The 17,238-nt window shown below is 49.5% G+C and overlaps 1 protein-coding gene across 1 annotated transcript; it reads left to right on the forward strand.

The window, feature by feature from the left end:
• Positions 1-552: 552 nt before the first annotated feature.
• TFRC (transferrin receptor) lies at positions 553-16,554 on the forward strand. Its single transcript, XM_050308319.1, has 19 exons — positions 553-643; positions 2,192-2,262; positions 3,998-4,211; positions 4,823-5,045; positions 5,240-5,383; positions 6,028-6,124; positions 6,501-6,623; positions 7,837-7,932; positions 8,098-8,237; positions 8,576-8,745; positions 9,056-9,175; positions 9,802-9,887; positions 10,003-10,066; positions 10,394-10,461; positions 10,845-10,912; positions 11,266-11,347; positions 12,253-12,474; positions 12,953-13,093; positions 13,387-16,554. Exons 2-19 carry the CDS (start codon positions 2,230-2,232, stop codon positions 13,627-13,629), a joined length of 2,334 nt encoding a protein of 777 aa, XP_050164276.1. The 5' UTR covers positions 553-643; positions 2,192-2,229; the 3' UTR covers positions 13,630-16,554.
• Positions 16,555-17,238: the final 684 nt, after the last annotated feature.

Below are 17,238 nucleotides of genomic sequence, written 5' to 3' on the forward strand. Positions count from 1 at the left end.
GAAGGTGGGAATGCTGAATCGTGACCTGCTCCTTCTTTTGGCCGACGTACAAGCATCCCTTCCCACGAAGAGTCGTTAACCTCACCTCCCGCCCCGCACGGCGGGTGGTCGCTTCGCTTCCAGCCCTTCCCATGGGGAAGACGGAACTCAGTGGTGTGAACCCAGCGAAACACATCCTGTGGGCAAGCAGCTCCTCCTGCACCGAGGGCATCTGAAGGCAATTTATAAAGAGCACGGCTTCAATCTTTATAAAGAAAGCAGGTTGTAAAGAGGTGGGGGCCGGTCTCTTCTACCTCGCCTACAGGGAGGGAATAAGAAGAAATTGCCTTAAGCTGAGAAAGCTGACACAAGTGAAATTCAGAGCAGATACTAGTAAATTTTTTTCACTGTTCAGGTTGTCAGGCATTGGAACGGGCTGCCCAAGCAGGTGTGGAAGTCACCTTCCCCGCAGCTGTTTTATCGCACCACTACAACCTCCCCGGCGTACGTGCAGGGGCGGGCCGAGAGCGGCGGGCGCTGCCGGGATATCAGGAAGGGCTGGTGATTGCTGCCACGATTGGCTGATCGGCGGAGCCGCGCAGGCGGGGCCTTCTGTCCCCGCGGTGCCGCAATTCAGCCCCGGCGGGGCGCGGAGCGGCGGCGGGTGAGCGCGGGCGCGGGATGGGAGCGGAGCGGAGCGGGACGGGACGGGACGGCGGGAGCGGGCGGGTGAAAGGCGAGGAGGGCAGGAGGGGGGCGGCGCGCAGGGGGGCCCCGGTGGCGCTGCCGCAGCGGCAGCGGCCGCAGCTCCCGGAGGGCACGTGGTGGCGGTGGCGGCGCATGCGGCAGTGCCCGCTGACCTTGATGGGCAGCGCGGCCCCGCACGGCTCCCGCGGCCCCGCACGGCTGCCCCGCCGGGTGCGGGCACAGCAGACGTGCCCTCGGCCCGTGTCGTATCGCCCGCGCCCCTTATCTGGGGTTCGCAGCCGGGCCCTGCCCGCGATACCGGGGACGCCCGACCCTGCGGGACGGCTGCTCCTATGCGCCGTTTTCTTCTCTTATTTTTTTTCCTCTCCTCTTTACCGTGTTTCTGAGGGAATTGGAGGGCTCGCCAGAGGGGTTCGGGGTGATGTGCTGGGGGAGCCGCGAGCATCCCTGCCAGTTGCGGTTCCTGGCAGGCCTTTTGAACTTCACTGCCTCCTTGGGTTAGCTTTTAGGAGACCCTCCGAATGCTCAGCCGTATTGTGTCCTGCCTGCCGGGTGAGAGCCTGCGGCCTCAGGTTGTCACTGGGAAAAGGCTTCTCGAAACTGTCGGGGTTTCATCCTCGTGTTTTTGCAGAGGGTGAAATGAGCAACGGCCATTATTAACCTTTGATCCCCAAATAAAACCTTTCAGAGCTCCCAGGTGTAACGCTGATCCACGTGCACCTGAAGACCAGTTCAAAGCCACTTCTTAGCAGCGCTGCTTGAGGGCATACTCAGGTTGCACGCTTCGAGCCTAAACACCTGTCTAGGCACTCACTAACTTACAAAGGTTTTCCAAGCATCTTTTCAGGAATAAATGCTGAAGTAAATCAGTTACAATTTACTTGTCAGATATGTTTGCTGTCTACAGAGAAATCAGAATTTTAAAAGTTATTGAAATTATTTTGGAGAGTTGTTCTCGGAGACTCATGGAGACTGTTCAAGACAGAAATTGCCTTTGTAAAATGGTAGAGAACATAGCCATCTAGAACAGGTGTTGCTATTGGAGGTGTTCTGGTGGGGTTGGAGCTTATGCTGCTTTGCTTTATGCCTTGCACCACTTCTGTCTGCCAGTCGGACTCTTTCTGACATTGAGACAGACCCCAGGAACCTTAGATATCTGGAGTCCATTGTCACAGTTGAGCAAATGCCTCTTTCCAGTACTCCCTGAGTGGAGGTGTCTCTACCATTAATAAGACCCTTGGCTGAAGTTAGCCATTTGAGACTCCCCCACTATGCCTGGAGTTCAGTAGAAGGAGTTGATTTGTTCATTGGAACTTATATTTGCAATGGGAACTTCTAGGTTGCATTCAAGGTTGAGGTAGGTTCGCTAACATTGTGACTTACATGGAAGTATATGCAGAAAATCCATGGGCAGGCAGTACACTGTGTCAGTGACTGACCCTGGATGTGTTACCTAGTGGCAGGGGAACAGCCTGACTTGACTTGTTGTGTTCTGAACTTCCAGGGCTTTGGGCAAGTTGGTGTGCACTTCTCCAGAGGGCAATGGACCATGCCAGAGCAGCAATCTCTAACTTGGTAAGACACACTCCTCCAGTGCCATTTCATCTCTTGGTGGGCTGGCAGTACTGCAGAAGAAAGGTTTGACAACGTCCATGTCAGGATCAGAGAAGATGATGAATCCAAAGCAGTGTTGGATGCTGCTGTGTGGGTTGTGAGCCAAATGTCGTTGTAGCTAGCTGGCCATGATAAGGAAGTGGCTCAAGTGGTTCAGTGTTGGTGGGGTTATCATTAACTGCTATCATATTTTGGGTCTCTCGAGAAGCTGGTAAGAAAGGGGGGAGGGGCAAGCCTTGAACAGTGTTCTAGGAGGAAGTCTATTCTTCCCTGAGGGTTGGGAATTCAACCACAAGTCCAGCTTTTGAAAGCAACCCGTGCTTTGAAAGAAATGTGGAGGAGGAGGTATTTCTGAATTTGCCTATCCAAACCTGCTGGCCCTAGAGAGCGTGGATTGTGAAATGACCCTAGGCTAGGACTGGGAATGTGGTGGTTTTGTCTGTGAACAAGTAGAGAGTGTATGTGGGGTCGGGGCATGTCCTCTGTGTGAGGACATGCCTCAAGTGTGAGGGAAGCCAAGCTGTTGAGCACCTGAGCAGGGAGACTGCCAGGGCAGACTGCAGCATTACCTTTTCCAAACTGTGAACAGCCACTTCACTGTGGGTACTGTGAGCCAGAGTAGAACTGCAGGTCTGAAACAACACTGGTTTCTTTTGACCAGCTGAGCAGATGTCTGGTCTCTTCACTTCCAGCTGCTGATGTGTAGTTTGAGAGTGAACCGCGAACTGTGGACGAGCTGCTGAGGTTGTAACAGGGCGTGGGTGCTTGTCACCAGCTGCTTCTCCAGTACAGTGGAGAGGAACTGCAGGACTGTTGCTCCCAAAGCGATTCCTCTGGCCTTTTAGCCAGTCTCCTGCCACTTCCCAGTACAACCGTGGCTGCAGGCAATTTCAGCGTCTCTAATGGAAGCTGAGTGGTTCTGCTATGCCTGGAATTGAGTTAATCTGAGCGTCTGCCTTGTGCACAGGCGGCTGTTCTGTGGGGGGTTGGGCTCTGTGTTGCGCCTGTTGGGAAATGTGGGCTCCAGTCTGGAAGTGCTGCTTGGGCACTGGTAAACACCTGTCAAATGGTAGGTGCAGGAGGTGTAGCCTCAGCTTTCATGTTAGCTGAGGTAGCGTGATTCCCAAGGGTAATCTCCTTTCAGCCTAGCTGCTTTGTAATACTACCAATAGTGTAATTTAAGAGTAGCCTTAGGCAGCGTAATACAAAATTAGCTAGATGCTGGATGAGAGTATTTACGTCAAAGTGGATGCAGCTCGGAGGCACAGTCATGGAGGGGTTGCCTTCCCTTTCCTCTGTCCTCATCAAAGTGCAAGTTGTACACACTCAAGGCAGATCTGTGCTCTTCTGATTCAGACTGAGAGTTTCTGCTTGAATCAGCCTTTGCTGTGGGGTCACATGGCAAATGCTGGTGCCATTGGCTGTGTCATATCTGTAACACACTCCAAGCTAAACTCTGATCAGTGTGGATCTGAATTTGTGCAAGGTAAATAGATGGTAAACAGACTCTGGAGACCCTGAGTGGATCTGAGTCTTAACTGTGTTTAAAACAACCAGGCTGACTTATTCACAAAACTCATGCTTGCACTGGAGCATCTGCAGGTGAACAACCTGTGTTTGGGTTGGAGCTGATGACTGGAAGGACTGTGGGCTGGTGGAGCAAACTCTTCCGTAACACGACTGTCTTTCAACACAGTTTGGTGGCGAGCCAATGTCATACACACGCTTCAGCATTGCCCGGCAAACAGACGGAGACAACAGCCATGTGGAGATGAAGCTCTCTGCTGATGATGAGGAAGGAGGGGAAATCGTGAGACCAGAGCACCTGCATGCCACCATGCCTCCTCCACGGAGGAATGGCAAAAACCTTTGCTTCCTAATCATGGCAGCAGTCCTCCTCCTTTTGATTGGTAAGGAAGGGTGGGAGGCAACTGCATGAAGTGGACGCTGGTATTGAAAGTATCTGAGGCCCTTAACATTTGAATTGGTATTGTTTCGGGAGATAATTAAAGAACCAGGATCCAGGCTGCAGCCTCTTGTTACTAAGTATGTCTAGCTCAGCCTTATGGTACAGAAATGTGAAGCTGGTACAGAATTGGCACAAGGAAGTGTGAAGTTTGGCAGTGGAACTTAGCTGAAGGGCAAACTGCTCCTTGTGGAAGTCTTACTGCTTTTCCCTCCATTAACTCTTTAACAGTTCTGTATAGATGTGGGTCAACAGATCAATAAAGCCTTTGATGCTCGTCTCTTAAGGTTTTAACACTGCCACTGACCTAAAGTAAGCATTCTCCTTCCCAAGTGGTGCTGGAGGGACTGCCAAGTGCAAGATCGAATTTACAGTGCCCCTTAAAACATGCCAGCTCAGGCAAAATGTCAGGCTGCATATTTCTGTCTGTCCTTGGATAAGCCAGCTTGTCAAATGGTGTGAGAGCAGAGATGCATCCTAGCCCTGAAGCTGTGTGGTGTAGGGCTGGTTCAGTCGTCTTTCTGCAGCACAAATTAAAACCTGTTCTGTCCATAGGGTTTCTGATTGGCTACTTGAGTTACCGTGGACGAATGCAGAACGTTAGCAGGTGTCTGGATGGAAGTGGCAAGTGTGAGATGACTCCTACTGCATCTTACTTATCGGATGATGATGAAACGGAGGAAGAAGAGGTTTCTGGACCACATGTCTTATACTGGCCTGACCTGAGAGCCATGTTGTCAGATAAACTGTCAGCTGCACAACTCGAGGCGAACTTGAGGTAACAGTTGCAGAAAGCTTAGCTAGAGCTTTGTGAGAGCTACAGCCTGTGAGCAGAACTCGAGCTCCTTTGGAGAACACGGGCCTTACAGGTGATGTAGGGTGGCACGTGTTAAACATGGGCTAAATGGCTTTGCAGGCTGCAGTTCAACCTGGTGCTGTAGCTTAAGCTGTGTGTATATCTGCTACTTACAGGCAAAGAGAAAGCAAGACATCTTTTGAAGCTGGCAAAGTTGAAGATGAGACCACTGCCAGCTACATTCATGACCAGTTCACCAGCTTTCGCTTGGATGAAGTTTGGAATGATGAGCACTACATTAAGCTGCAGGATAAAGGCAGGTATGTAATGAAGAGATGGATTCTCTTCCTAACAGCATGGATGTCTGTAGTCTTGAGCAAACACGTGATTTTTGCTTAAAATGGTGCGAAAATTGTGAGCCAGTTACCACTCTCCAAAGAAGGCCTCAATCTAGCCAAACAACAATAGCTGCTCTTCCCTCTTTTCAGGCTGTCTAAATCCAGAGGGTCTGGTAGCAGCAGATTTTTCCTGGGACAGCTGTTTCCTCGAAGTATGCTTAGGAAGTGGAGAGAAAACAAACTTGAGTGAAAACTCAGCTGAAGGGCAGATTCCCTGTGTCTGAAACTGCTAGCACAGGCGACTCCATCTTGTCATCCAGACAGGTGTTGCACACCTGGCAGTGGCTCCTCTAGCTCAGGAGGGTATCAGCAGGCATTGTGTTTTCTGACAGCTCGTACCCTCATGTTTTAGTTGCCCCTCTGTGTCAGGGCAAAATGAATCTGCTTAGAAATCAACCTTCATTAATGTCTCTGAACAACCCCAGAGATTCCTGCATGGAAGTACTGGGATGACTCTGCCTGTTTCAGGCTCTGTTGACTTGCTCAGAACTGTTAGAGCACTGAATATTGGAGTTAGTTAAATTCTTGTATGAAAGATTAAAGTGCTGTCTCTTTATGTTTAACAGTAGCAATAACCAAGTGTCTACTGAGGAAAATGGTGTTGAAGAGGTACTGGAGAGGCCCAGTGCATATGTGGCATACAGCAAGAGTGGCACAGTTGCTGTAAGTGACTCCAGGAGGATCCTGGAAATGTTTTTGCACACTTACCAGGTGGCAATGTCCAAAATATGTCCATTTATGATACAGAGTGTATAAAGCCCTCCCCAGTTAGAGAGCTGGAGGTGGTGAGAGTGGGGTGAGGAGTGGGCCCACATAGTATTATGACTTGAGCAAGATGCAGAAGTAACTTTAAAATTCCCTGCTGGGATCCAAACAGGAACCTGGGCAGAAGTGCTGCTCCAAGACGCATGTTGCATGGGATCAGTTGACATGGCTGAACTTCAGCTCCCTGCTGCTAACAGGAGTCACTGTTACAGTGACTCTGTAGGATGTTTTAAGTATCTTACTACTGCATTTTTAACTCATGTTTCTGTTCCAGGGCAAACCAGTCCATGTGAACTATGGACTGAAAGATGATTTTGAGAAGATACGAAATCTGGGTGTTTCAATGAATGGAACTATAGTCATCTTCAGAGCTGGAAAAATAACCCTTGCTGAAAAGGTAAGCAGTCTGTGCCCCAGAGCCTGGCCAAACTTGGCAGCAGGAAGCTATGCTTCCTCCTCTTTGAGGCATAAAGGTGTGTCTTTATTAGGTTTGTAGAATTCATGTACGTAGGCTTGTCCCTACAGGTCCGGTCTTGCTTGTTTGCTCTAAGCCTCCACATGCAGGTCTGGATGCCAAGGCTGAGCAGAGCTTGTTACCATTCATGGTGCCATTCTTCTTGGCCTCTGGCAGTCTTGTTGGAACAGCCAGGCATCTGGAGTGGTGGAGCTGGGAGGCAGAGGGAGGCAGCCTGGGAGCTACAGGGTGCAGAGCTGCATCACTAGATGCAGCCATAGGGTTGCTAGAAGCAGGGTGGCCTTGCCTCCAGAGCACCTCTGGCTCCTGCAGTCAGATACTTTCAAAGCTTGGCTGCAGTGTCTTGCTGACTGCTCACTTGGACCAAGTGATGGTGCTGGCACTGCATGCCCAGCCATTGGCCTTCCATGTTGCTGTAGTGTTCCCTCTGTAGGGAGCAGAACCAAATATCCAAGCAGCCTAGAGGACCCAAGTGATTCGGTATGTAAACCTGTTTGAGGTCTGACCCAGAGCTGCCCCTCAGACAGGTGCTCCTGGGGAGGCTGGGGCACAGGATTAGGCCTGTCTGCGTGCATCAGACACAGGCAGAGCTGAAAAGTGCTTCCATAGAGGGTGGTTACTGGTTCTCCAATCCCCCATTTTTCAAACTTGTCTAGCCTCGCAAGAGTGTTTGTACCAGTGGCATATCAGAGGCAGCTGGGTTGTAGGTATATTGAACAGGGACCTGGCTAGGCCACTCTGCTCCATTTTCCATGTGAAGATGAGCCTCCAGTGGCTGCTTCTCTTGAGACTAACCTCATCTTGGGAAAACAGGTGGAGTATAATCAAAATTAAGTAACATCTGTCTTTTAAGCTGCTCTGAGGAGCAAGCATGAGCTGAAGGAATCGTAGGGTGACACTAACTGTGGTGTGTCCTAACTGTTCAAGAGGGTGCTAGACACACACTGCCTGGAGTAGGACTGAGCTGCTGGAATTCAGCTGCCTTGCATATCTGTCAGTGTCAGGTAGCTGCTAAAATCTGTTGTGAAGTTGGGGATCAAGGAGCACAACCCTTCCCACCATTATTCCATGGACTTGCCTTAACTCCCCTCGGCTTGCAGTGCAGATATGCAGTAAATGTTTCTCTTCACTTCAGGTCGCAAATGCCAGAGAGGAGGGAGCAGTTGGTGCCCTGATGTACCTGGACCCTTCTGAATACAAGTACACGGAGAAACTTGTCCCCTTTGCACATGTGAGTATGCAGCTGGCTCCCGTTTGTTCTGGTGAACCTCTCTTGCTGAGGGCTGCAGCCTGCAGCAATCCTGCCGGCCTCTGGCTCAGCAGTGCTTTGTGCACTTGTGTAGATGAAAACTGTTGGGCTCCTCTGAGACTTGAGGACTCTTCTTGCTTTTCACAGGCTCACCTTGGAACTGGAGACCCTTTCACCCCAGGCTTCCCTTCTTTCAACCACACCCAGTTCCCACCAGTAGAATCTTCTGGACTACCTCGCATTCTTGTTCAGACCATCTCTAGCGAAGCTGCAGGCAAGCTGTTCAGGTAACTGGCTTACAGGCTGAGTTGCTGGGGCTCTCTTGGAGGTTGAGGTGCTGTGAGCTCTCTGCTGCTCTCTGCTGTGTGTGGCAGGGAGCGCGTTCTGGAACTGGCTGGAGAAATGTCATTTATGTCTGGTGTCTTAGACTGAACTCAATCTGGATTCTGTTGACCTCTGCATCCTACCCCTCCTTGCATAATGACTGGTGCAGGACTTCAAACTATTTCCTAGGCAGGCCTTGAAACAGGTTGCACCTGCAGTTGCAGGTGTGCTTTTTTCACACAATAACTAAATGAGGTTGGAGCTGGATCATGAGTTCAAAGGATCTCTCTTTTTGCCTCAGCAAAATGGATGGACACACATGCCTTCTGGAGTGGAAATCTGGGATCATGGGATGTAGGGTGACGGTGAGCCCCACAAGCAAGATGACAGTGAAACTGACCGTGAAAAACGTTATGGTGGACAGGAAGATTCTGAACATCTTTGGTGCTATCAAGGGATTTGAAGAACCAGGTAACAACAGCTGCCTTGTGGCTGAATCTTGAGAGGAACCCTTTCTCTTCTGTGATTGTCAGAACGTGACAGCTGCTCCCAGTCAGACAACCACTTCCTCAGCAGAACCTTCCTCAGACCTTTCCCTGAGGATCAAAGAGAAAGCCGAACTGTGCTGCCAGGGAAAGGCTAAATGAAAGCACTTGGCGTGCCAGACTCAGGGGTCAGACTGCAGACTCTCTTCCTAGTACAGAAGCTGAAAGCTGCTCTTCTGATAAATGGTGTTTGCAACCTGAAGCTTGGAGCTCAGATCTTGATGTCTCCTTTACAGATCGGTATGTTGTGATCGGAGCCCAGAGAGATTCCTGGGGCCCAGGAGCGGCCAAGGCCGGCGTTGGCACTGCCATCTTGTTGGAACTTGCCCGCGTGATCTCGGACATAGTGAAAAAGGGTAAGTATTTTTGAACAAAAGCATGAAGGTGGGAGGTGATGCAGGTCTAGCTCTGCATGTATTAACACTGGAGAGCCCAGTTGCAAAACAATGCTTTGGAAGGCATAGGGAATCTGACAGAGCTTCCCAAGAAACTGTCACTTACTTGTCCAGTACAGACAACTTGTCTGCAGTGAGCCCTTGCTTCCAAGGGACTGCCTACCTCTACCTGGTATAGTCAAATGCAAGAATGTCCTTGGATAACACACAGCACAAACCTGAAACTTGAGCCATCTATTGGACAGCTGGGCCTGAAGGTGGGAAAACCCTGGAGTGGCTGACCAGCTGGAGCATTGGGGACTGCATGGTGGCACTTAGTGTGACCACACTTGTCTCCAGGGTTAATGTGGGGCTCAGGCAGCTAAATATCAGGGGAGAAATGCAGACAGCATTGTTTTCCTCTGCAGTTCTGCAGCATGGTGGGGCAGGGTACAGTGTCCACACAGCCAATAGTGTGCACATTTGTCTGCAGCAGCCAGAATGCTTCAGTGCTGTCTCAGGACCAGGCAATTCATCATCCCAGGCCTGCAGTGCTAATCTGCATTTCCATGGGGGAAGGGCAGACATCTCAGTCTCTCTCTTTGCAGATGGCTACAAACCAAGGCGCAGCATTATCTTTGCTAGCTGGAGTGCAGGAGAGTTCGGAGCTGTGGGTGCAACTGAGTGGCTGGAGGTACTGTGTGTTTAATAGAATTCTGTGTGATGACTGCACAGTTGTTCCTGTGGATTAAACATTCTGGTGTTTTACTGCTACTGCTGATCTTATTAAAATACTTGATTTGTTCTAGGGGTACTCCACCTCGCTGCATGCCAAAGCCTTCACTTATGTTAACTTGGATGCTGCAGTCTTAGGTAACCTGCTACTCCTTAAGTTTCTTGAAAATGAGTGGGACTAGAATAGCTTGAACAGACACCCCTTAACCTCTAGGAATGGGGGCTGTGCCAGAGGCTGATGGTGGGTGGTTGGCTAAAGGCTGGCGTGACTCCATTTATTCTGCTGTCATTAAAGCCAGGAGGCTGCTGCAGACTAAGCCAGAGGAGTCAGCTTTGCTAGGTCCCAGTAGACTGTCCTGTGTCTGTTGTAGTTCCTCTGGTAACAAGCTGTAGATCAGGACTGAACAGCTCTAGCAGGAGTGGTTGATTATACCAGCATGTCAAACATACTTTCATTTCTTGCAGGCTCCAACCACATGAAGATTTCTGCTAGCCCGCTGCTGTACTCGTTGCTGGAGAGAACTATGAAGGGGGTGAGTTGAAGGGCTTTGGGCTGATCAAGGTGACTGGTTTTAGGAGGAACTGAAAGCAGAGATGTGCTGGGTCACTTTCCCCAGTTGACACCTTCTATGGAGAAAGCCCCATTTAGGAGAAAAAGCTGAGGTATTCTGGAGGGCCCTCTCTGAAATCAGCTGGGCTCTGGAAACTGCAGTTTAGAAATGCAGAATCTAAAATCTGCAAGTGCCACAGTTCAGTGGGAGGTGAACCCCTGTCCCGCATCAACTGTGCCTGTGTGGAGAAAGATCAGGGGAGCACACCTGACTCTGGCATCTGCACAGCAATGCAAGCTCCAGGATGGAACCTGGAGGCCCAAGCAGAGGTCAGAACAAGTGCAGTGACTGTTGTCTCTGTGCAGGTGAAGGACCCAACAAAGGATTCAGGAACCCTGTATAACAGAGTTGGCTCTGAATGGGTGAATAAAGTGTAAGTATTGTTATCCATCTCTCTGGGAAAGCAGATCTCCATAAAGGAGCAAACCAAATAGCTTCTGCTCTTTGTGCTGGAGTGTCATACTGCTGTCTGAGGTGGGCTCTGTCTCTCTGCTGCCCCAAGCTGCCTGTGGGCAGCCCAGACACCTTTCTGGAGGGCAAGAAGAGCCTTGTACCAATTCCAGTGGCTGGAAATGGACAGGTAGCCCTTGGTATTTGGCTGGGACTCCTTCAGTCTTGTCTACAGAGGGTAGTCCAGCTGGCTCAGAGCTTCAACTGTAGGGCTTCTAGCTTTTCTCCTGGGATGCCCAAACCAGTTGGTAACTACTCAGTGCTTATCTTCTGCAGTGTTTCCCTTGATCTGGATAATGCAGCGTTCCCTTTCCTGGCTTACTCAGGAATCCCAGTGGTTTCCTTCGGTTTCTGCAATGTAAGTATTGTGTGCCTGCCTGGTGTACTCATTTCATGCAGAGTGATGTAAGGATATCTGCTCTCCAGGGTGGCAGAGCACAAGGTGCTTTTCCAAGCTCTCTGTCTGTGCAAGAACCTCTGAGGGGAATGAGGTACAGCCTCTGGACCCGGTGGCTGTGGCAGTACTCGCTGTGAAGGCTGCTCCTGGGACAAGGCTGGCCTACAGTCTCTGTTCCAGAGTCCTGAATGCTTGTGGTTTTTTGGGAGAGGGGGCACTTGCTCTTCTGGAGGCTTAGATGTCAATGATTCAGAAGCTAAAAGCACTAAAAAGATGTCCGCTGTTGCTGTGTCAGTGAAAGGCTGTACTACAGCCTGCTGGTCAGCAAGCAGAAGGCATTGGGGAAGTGATATTGTTGACCAGAACAAGCGTTAACTCAGACTGTTTGGGTCTGCTGCTGCAGTTGGGGCTGACACCAGCCCCATTGCTGCAGGTGTGCAGCTGGGAGCCTTTCTAACAGCAGCTCCCTCTCTTTTGAATGCTTGGGTTTGTTAGTGTTAGACTTGTTTCACAGAAAAACTTGAGCTATCCTGACAAGAAGGGTTGGAGGGTGCTGCCACCACATACCAGACTGGGTGGTGAGATTTGCCCACCTGCACTTCTGCAGTGACCTCTGAGGGGGTCAAGTTCTCTATGTCTTCAGGTCCAAAAAACTAACAGAACATCCTGCTGATTGCTGGAAAATGAGGGATGAAATGCAGGAGCTCCATTCCCTTCCCCGTGCTTTGATGTTTTGCCACTCCAGTCTCATGTCTTAGCAGCACAGGGATTCAGCATGTGGTGGAAGTAGAAAGTCATCTGTGGTGGGGGATGAAAAAGTCTAGCTGGAAAAGCATTCTTGGCTAAATTCAACACCTTTCTTGCAGAAAGATGAGGAATATGCTTTCTTGGGCACTACGGGAGACACAGTGATGAACCTGAAGAAGATTGACAAGTTGAACGCTCTCATGCGTGCTGCTGCAGAAGTTGCTGGACAAGTAGTTCTCAGGCTGACCCATGATCATGAGCTCTTCCTGGATTTTGATAGATACAGTGAAGAATTGCTGTCATTCCAGGAGAGGTTTTTGTCCTTTGATGAGGAAGTGAAGGTAAGGAGGACTCTGATTTCACTGAATCCCTGTAGATGGTCAGGGGCCGTGTGTTAATAAGGCCCCATGTTAGTGATACAGCAGGGTGGATGTCTTACCCCTTTGGGCATGAGTGTAGCAAAGTGTGACGAGAATTGATGTTCCTCTAGAGCAGTGCAGGCAGAGTAGCTGTGGCAGACAGATCCAGCTAATCTGGCTGTGATGAGCTCTTGAGGACATGAATGTGGGTGATTTCTCCTCTGGTTATCGCAACACAGTGCAGCTTTGCCACTTATTTGCACCTCTGCTGAAAGCCTACAAGAAACTGTGGGTGGGGAGTGACCTCAGAAGAGCCTGCCAGGAACTTGCTCTGCTACTTGGTTAAACTCAGGGAAAAAGAAACCCTGAAAAAACCAACAACAACAAAAGAAAAAGCTTTCTTTTGGTAAGAGAGCAGCAAAGAAGAAAATCAGGTTTGCTAACAGTTTCTCCCTTGCAGGCACTGGGGCTGACCTTGAACTGGCTGTTTTTTGCCCGTGGTGACTTTCAGCGAGCTGCAGATGCACTGAGAAGAGACATTGCGAACAGTGACAAGGAAAACAGGATTGTCCGCAGAGCCCTGAATGACAGGATGATGAAGGTGGGTATCTACAACTGGTTTTTCTTTCTTCATGAAGGAAGAGAGTGCTTGGCTGCGATGGGCCTTTTCCTAAGGGGCCATGGGCACTGTGCAGACTGGTGTCTCCTCCACTTGCTTAGTGTCAACCTGGCTGAGTCCTGCACGTGCATTTGAGAGAGGGTCTGGCCCTTACAGAGCTGCTGTGGGAAAGGACTGACTGGGGATCAGAGCTTGGCAGCTCAGGTTGAGGCAGATAAGGAAAAAAACCAACTTGGGAGGCCAGAGCATAACCCTATATTTGCCCCTCTGCTCAGGTGGAGTATGACTTCCTCTCCCCGTTCCTCTCACCAAAAGATGCTCCCTTTCGCCACATCTTCTTCGGCAAAGGCTCCCACACACTGCCGAGTCTGCTGGAGAACCTGAAGCAGCTAAGAGACAACAAAGACAGTGTGGATGTGAACGTACTGAAAGAGCAGCTGGCCCTGGTGACCTGGACCATTAAAGGGGCTGCCAATGCTTTAGTGGGTGATATCTGGAATACAGACAACGAATTCTAGACACACCAAACACCTGGTTAAGGTACAGGATTACCTCTCTAAGGTACAGGAGAGCTGTGTGTGCAGGGGCTTGCTGTGTAGCCCTAGTTCCACCTGTGGCAACACACAAAAAGCTCCCTGTACCTCAGATTAGGCATTGGCACGATTTTTAAATGGCAGCTTCCTGCAAATTTCCAGTACTTTATGTATCATGAAACCTAACTGATAACCCCTGAAACCCAAACAGAACCCTCTCCCTAACGTGGTATTACCTTTCTGTAGATTTTCTGGCAACTTTTTTTGACCAAAGTTGAACACAAAATTTAAATCTCACCTTGACAAATTCACAGGAGGCAGTTTTAAAGCAGGTACTAACATTACCATGAAATCTCCTCTGACCAGGCTCCTATCTGACCACAGTCCCAACCAGTCGTGTACACAGCTGCTTCTAGGGCTTGCTCTCCAGTGTACTTGAGAACCAAGGACTTGGGTGACTCCTGAACTGGTACCTTGAGTGGGGAGGTATAGCATCTATTTAGGCTTTTAATTGTTGGTCCCCTAAACCTATTGACAAAACAGGGAATGGATTTTCCTCTAAACACTTGTGATGAGGATCCCTTCTCTGGCAGGGAGCTGTAGAGAGTTGTTGTTCAAAAATTAAACGTAGTAATACCCGCAAGTGCTGGATTATCAGCAAGCCCTGAAGTGCCCGGCCTGCCTTTACTCAACAGCAGGGTCCCAGTGACATCTTGGAGGCTTGCTTCTGCCAAGGCAGTTATCAATACCCAGGGAGAATGACCCAAAGATTATCCAATGTCCCCTTTATACCCTTAGCTGGCACCTCGGTGAGCCTTGCAGCATTGAGAAATGGCTCTAGACTGGCACTTCAGAACTTGCTGCTCAGGGGCCTTGTGTGAAATCGAGTCTCTTGCTGGCCAAACCCTGTTTGACTTGATATCATGTTGCAAGATGGCTCTTGTTTGGCACTGAGATATTTATTTCTTTATTTATTTATCAGTGACAGTGTTCACTATAAATGTTTTTTTATAGAAGATAATTATCGGAAGCAGTGCCTTCCATAATTATGACAGTTATACTGTCGTTTTTGAATAAAGCAGCATCTGCTATTACAATCAAAACATGATACTGGAACTTTGCATTTAAAATAATCAAAACAGGCCCCTCAAAAAGTTATGGAAAACTAGCAATTAAGCTTTCTGTGGCAAAAACACCCCTTTGAAAAAAACTTGAAGGTGTAAACCTGGTAGTGAGTCTCCAGGTTGTGCTCCAAAGTAATCCTTGAAATGCTGAAAACCTGGGTGAAAAACTCAAATACTAGAAATTTGGCTTCTTTGCAGGGTCTGTGCTCCTCTGTGGGCTTTGGACTCCTTCCTACTCCCCTTTTTGGATGATGTGTGCCCTCATGTGGAGCACAGCTTCCTTCCTGGCCCCAGCCCCAGAAGAGGGACTTGCTGTGTAGCCCTAGTTCCACCGGTGGCAACACACAAAAACTCCCTGTACCTCAGATTAGGCATTGGCGCGAATTTTAAATGGCAGCTTCCTGCAAACTTCCAGTACCTAATGTATCATGAAACCTAACTGACATTATCGGGGGCAGTGTCTTCCATAATGTGTAAAGAACAAGGTAGTTTTTGCCTACCACAGTGTTATATCGGAGGCAGTGACCTCCATATGTTGCACTATGGGTGTACGTAATTATCGGGGACAGTGTTTCCCATAATTGTTCTATGCTTAACATGCAATGTCATCTGCGAAGCTTGATGGTTAGTATCTAACATGGATTAATCTCCCGCAGTCCTATTTTTTCACTCTCCTGTGGTGATGCAGATACAAACTTCAATCTGTTATGTACTTAGACTCTACTTTCCCCATAGGCTGAACTGTTTCAAATAGCTGTGCTGTCTTGAATTGGCTTCCTGCTTCCAGCTACGGTAGTGGTGCTTGAGTATTTAGTGGAAACTAGGCTAGTTAGGCTGTGTGCAGTAGTAGTGATGTAGTATACTTCCTTCAAATCAGTTACAAAGACATGAGGAATTAAAGGCGAATGTAGGGCTTGGGGCTGACAGCTGTTTGGTGGGCTCATGTCACTGCTCTGGATGGGTGCACTTAACACTCTCCTGCTGTGGCACTGTGAGAGTGCTGGTATGCTCAGGTGGGAGGCCCACTCTCCAGTTCTCACTGGAAATTCCAGTCTTGTCCACCTTGGATGTTGAATGGAGGGAGGAAATCAGTGGCACCTTTCTCATGGTGCCGCTCTGCTTCCCGATCTGAAGCTGAGCACTGCTTATGGGTGATACCTGCTAAACTGTGCTGCCTGCTTCCCAAACAGCCCTGGCTGGCTGTTGTCAGCCCTGTACTCTGCAGTTTGATCTCACATTTAACCCTAAGCTGCAGTTTAGTTTTAACCTAAACTCTGCACATTGATATGGATTTAAATCTAACCTGAGTGAGTGACATGAGCCCCAACAGTAGTCCTTGAGGGAAAGAACATTGTTCAGGAATGGACAAGGACAGGCCCTCAGCCTTGTTACTGAACTCAGTGCTCACCAGTTTGGAGGGCTGGATTTTCATCAATCTCTCTAGAACCCTGAGCCCAGACTTGTGCAGTTTGTTGCTCTTACCTGAGTTCTCTTAATTCACCAACTTAACTCTTCCTACAGCCCTGTCTGTGTTAGTGTTTCGTAGTGACACTTCTCTGGATGGCATATAAGAGCTGCTGTCTGGGAGTCCTCACTGTAGTGTTTGCATGCATCTTGATGTCAGACTTAAATCTTGTGCTTTATAGCCAGCAGAGAGAGACAAAAGTCTGTCTCCACAGCACAACAGTGACTACAGGGATGTTGGGATATCTTGCTCAGTGCTGGCATCTGACTGCTGTGGGATACTTACCTGTTGTTTGCTTCAATAAATATTTTGCATCTTGAACACTCAGCTTCTCTTGTGGGTTCTTGTAAAGCCATGGTGCTGTTGTGGCCATGGGTGAGCTTGGGCAGCTGGAGGATGGCTGCTCTCCTGCCCCATCAGGGCTGGTACCTGGCAACTCCAGTACCACCACCGTGCTGTTCATCTAAGTCCTGCCTCATCCCGGTCAACTGGGATAAGGAGTCTGGTAATGAGGTGGAGGAGCAACATGTCCAAGCCCCTGGGCTCCCTGCTTTTTTTGTGGCCATGTACTGCCTCCTGCCTCTCAGTCACGGCATTGAGTCTGAAAAGCCTGCAGTGTTGGGGTGGATGATGTGACAACGAAATGTCAGATTTCCCACTGGCTGTGGCTTTGTAGGTCTCTGCTGGCGAGAAGGTGGCCGGACAGGGCTGTGTGTGACTGTGTCCCAGGAACCTGCCCCACTGTGTCCTGCCTTGTCTCTTCCCCTCATCACTTTGGAGCTCCCCTGGGCCAAGGTCCAGATGGGTATATGGATAATGCTTAGAGCCCCAGGAAGCTCTGGGAGAGCATGAGCTGCCTCCCTGGCCTCAGAGTCCTCCTCAGCTGAGACTGCACGGGTTTGGGACTCTGCATTTAAATATGCTCAGTTTGTCTCTCCTGTCTTCCCCCGGCCCTAATGCTGGTCTCACCTCCTGCTTTACAAACATTGCATCCCGAGAAGATGA

This window comes from Myiozetetes cayanensis, unplaced genomic scaffold (assembly GCF_022539395.1).
Source record: "Myiozetetes cayanensis isolate MyiCay16 unplaced genomic scaffold, myiCay2020 scf13, whole genome shotgun sequence".
NCBI lineage: Eukaryota > Metazoa > Chordata > Aves > Passeriformes > Tyrannidae > Myiozetetes > Myiozetetes cayanensis.